This window comes from Triticum dicoccoides, chromosome 3B, assembly GCF_002162155.2.
Source record: "Triticum dicoccoides isolate Atlit2015 ecotype Zavitan chromosome 3B, WEW_v2.0, whole genome shotgun sequence".
Taxonomy (NCBI): domain Eukaryota; kingdom Viridiplantae; phylum Streptophyta; class Magnoliopsida; order Poales; family Poaceae; genus Triticum; species Triticum dicoccoides.
The window spans coordinates 786,848,273-786,851,665 of record NC_041385.1 but is presented as its reverse complement, the minus strand read 5'-3'; the positions used below and the strand labels follow the sequence as shown (position 1 = coordinate 786,851,665).

The 3,393-nt window shown below is 53.6% G+C and overlaps 1 protein-coding gene across 1 annotated transcript; it reads right to left on the bottom strand.

The window, feature by feature from the left end:
• Positions 1-625: 625 nt before the first annotated feature.
• LOC119278477 (chitinase CLP-like) lies at positions 626-1,972 on the bottom strand. The gene has a single exon (XM_037559828.1). The coding sequence runs from the start codon at positions 1,937-1,939 to the stop codon at positions 731-733; it is 1,209 nt and encodes a 402-aa protein (XP_037415725.1). The 5' UTR covers positions 1,940-1,972; the 3' UTR covers positions 626-730.
• Between the last annotated feature and the right edge of the window lie 1,421 nt (positions 1,973-3,393).

Sequence of the window (3,393 nt, the reverse complement as noted above, 5' to 3'; positions counted from 1 at the left end):
CGGCAAAAAGCTTGGGGATGACAAAGAACCACTGGGTCCAAGCTCCGCCTCCAACTGCGCCAATTGTGTCCGGGGTGGCCACCATGTCTCCGGCAACGGCACGCCGCCCTCCCACCGCACCTACCGGAGGCAAACGGGCTCACTCGTGAAGAAATCTTGTCCTCTCTTCAGAGAAATCTTGGCCTCTCTTCAGAATGTTGCTGGCGACCGAGGGGGTGGTGGTGATGGTGGCCGAGGGGGTGGTGGTGATGGTGGCCGAGGGGGTGGTGATGGTGGTCGAGAGGATGTCGAGGTTGATTTCTTTCCCGAGGACGTCGTTTGAGTGGTAGTGGCGGAGAGGGTGGTGGTGCATGCCAAAGATTGGCTCGATCCACAACATATACCACCCGTAAGTGTAGCATTTTTGGATCAAATGTTTGTGGTTATGCGGCGAATAACCATAACCGTGCAATGCCACCCGTAAGTGTAGCATTTTTGGATATAAAGGGGGAGGGTCGGAGCCTCGGAGGGATATTCGTGCGGGAGATTTTGGAGGGGGTTATGAAGGCGAATGATTTTTTATAAGGGCGACGGGATAAGAGGTATCTTGACCGTGAGATTTAACCAGAATCAACGGACGACGATGGGTCTGATGGCCGCTTCTTATCAAACCACTGATGGAAAGTGTTTCTTCCCTTATTTATTACACGCAGTAGTGGACGAATCCACCTGTCGTTAAACAGATTTATTATTACAGGCCGCCGCAACCCGTAAAGTGCGGCAGCCTGCTAAACCCGAGCCGCTTCTTCTCCATGTCGAAGTCGAGCACGAAGTCCTCCATCTGGGCCCCTCCGAGGATCACCGCCGGCGCCCTGCCGTCGCCGGCCGCCACTCCCTTCATCTCCACGAACGCAACGCACGCCGTCCCTTGCTTGACGTCCACCATCGAGTTCTTCCCGGTCATCGTCCAGTCACTGCCGCCATCGAGCCCCAGCTGGACGTTGGGCACCGCGTACCCGCCGAGGTTGTTGCCCAGCGTCTTGGTGTCGTAGCACACCCCGAACGGCGCCACAGCCTCCACTGCGCGCGCCACGGGCGCTCCGTTGGCATGCTGCGCCGCCAGGGCCTTGGTGAACGCGTCCATCAACGGGCGGTACACGTCGGGGCGGAGCAAGACGTAGGGTAGCCTCGTGCTGAGCATCACGCCGCCGGTGGCGAGCGCGCCCACCGGTACGGGGACGCGGGTGTCCCCCACTACAATGGACCTGGCCGAGATGTAGTGCGCGGGGCTGCCGCCCTTGGTGACGAGCGGCGTGTAAGGCATCGACTGCGTGAATTGCGGCCACGGGACCGGGCCGCCGCCAAATATGGCCACGCCAGGGCCGCCGGTGGGGAGGCAGAGGAGGAACCTGTTGGCGACCTTCTGCGCGGATGCCACCTGCGCCGGCAGCGCCAAGCCGGAGTTCGCGAGCCCGGCCACGCCCGTGGAGCCCCGGGGCAGCGACGCCAGGAGCTTGCTCGGCGCGCACGCCGCCAGGACCCCGACGTTCACCTTGCTCACCGGCTTGCTCCCGTCGGTGGTGTTGGCCACGAATCTCGTGTGGGAGAGGCTCCCTGCGGCGCACGCGCCGCTGACCGGGTTGTACGGGTACGCCGTGCACGGTTTGTCGTGCTTATCGCTGCCGCAGCTGGGAGCGGGGCAGCCCGGGGCGGGGTAGGCGTTGGCGAGGAGGCAGGTGGGGCTGCTGCACGGGATCTCCGCGGGCGGCTGGCCGCCATCGCACGTGGACCAGAGGAGAGGGCCGGCGACGTCGAGGACGAGGCTGGCGCCGTCGTGGAAGGGGATTGTGTAGAGGGAGGTGGCGGGGTCCTTGGTGACCGGAGCGAGCACCGGAAGGCTTTGGCACGACGGCAGCGCCACGAGCGAGGCGGCCAGGACGAGGAGGAGCACTGGTGGCATCTTTCTTGCACAGATGGAGCGTGGAATTGTTTGTGGGTGTGGAAGTGGATGTCTAGATCGACACATGTGCGTCTCATTATATACCGTGGGTTCTGGTCTTCTGGAGCAAGTGCGATCTCTGCACACCGGATTCACCGGCGACCCTACACCGTAGACAAACCATGCCGACCCTACAGCTTGGATGGTACTGCTACCGCTCTGCCGCAAAAATGGACTACTCGCGTCCACGTGTGTGGAGTCTACTACCGACAAGATTGTTCTTTCTCGCTTACTTTTTCGTTTCTTTTTTTGAGGTTTTCTCGCCGCTTCCAATGTGCGGCGGCCGAGCAAAAGCAGGGCCACTAGAAATTGACTAGTAGCACTTCTCTCCTGCTGCGAGTAAAATTCGGTGGGCCACCGACTGGGGAAACTTTACAGCCTTATATTATGTGTACACAGCATCCTCACAGGTGTTCTTTTGTGTTACTCGTATGCCAAAGGCAGTAAAAAATAGTGCAACTATTTCGAGTGTGTTTGTGTATATATAAAAGTAGACTAACTCATTGCAACAAAAACAATTAAAATTGGTCGCATGTTTGGTTGGTCACTTTTTTCTTTCATTTTTGCAGTTTCTTTTTCTGCTTTTTTTTTCTTATTCTAACTGGTTTAAAATTTTCTCTTTGGGTTTGTTTTTCCTTTTTTTTTCTTTATATACGATGAAGATTATTTTCTTATAGGATAAACATTTGTAAAGTAGGCTTGCTAAAGTGTGCCTTGTGGGCACTGTGGGATATCCTACGCTCCGGCCGCTTCGCGCCAACCGGCGCGCTAAGCACGCAGACGCGCTAACCACATGAAAGGGCGCGTGGAATTGTGGGTAATAGTCTACCATAACGTCTTACGACCAACCCCTCGTCGCTCGCCTAAATGAGCATAGTAAAAGGGTATGTGGGACGTAGTTATTACTATCAGTATCATAGCAGCAGTAAAGGGATTACAATCACGTACAATTTTCCTTAAAATAATATACTTCAATTTTATTTTGTTCCCACGACCCCACGATTGTGCATTGACCGGTCACTAGGTGCTAATCCCTTTACTGCTGCTATGATAATCTAATAATTAGTACTACATGTTACCATAGTTGCACTCTTCTTTGTACATACTGCTATTAATACATCACCATTTTCAGTTTCGGTAGTAACCATGCTTAATATGTTACTATAGTAATACAATACTACATGTCTGGCAAAGGTTTTACTACATTTAGTGATAAAACAATGGTAACTCAATGCGGTAAAAAGAATAGGTCAATTACTATCTACACTCAATCAATTACTGAATGAACTTAGGTCCATTTACCATCCATGCTTAATATGTTCCTATAGTTATATATTACTACATGTCTGGCGAAGGTTTTACTAAATTTACTGATAAAACCATCGGTAACTCAATGCTGGTAAAAGAATAGGTCG

Coding starts and splice junctions, on each gene's coding strand:
- LOC119278477 (XM_037559828.1), bottom strand. CDS start 1,939: ATGCCACCAGTGCTCCTCCTCGTCCTGGCCGCCTCGCTCGTGGCGCTG.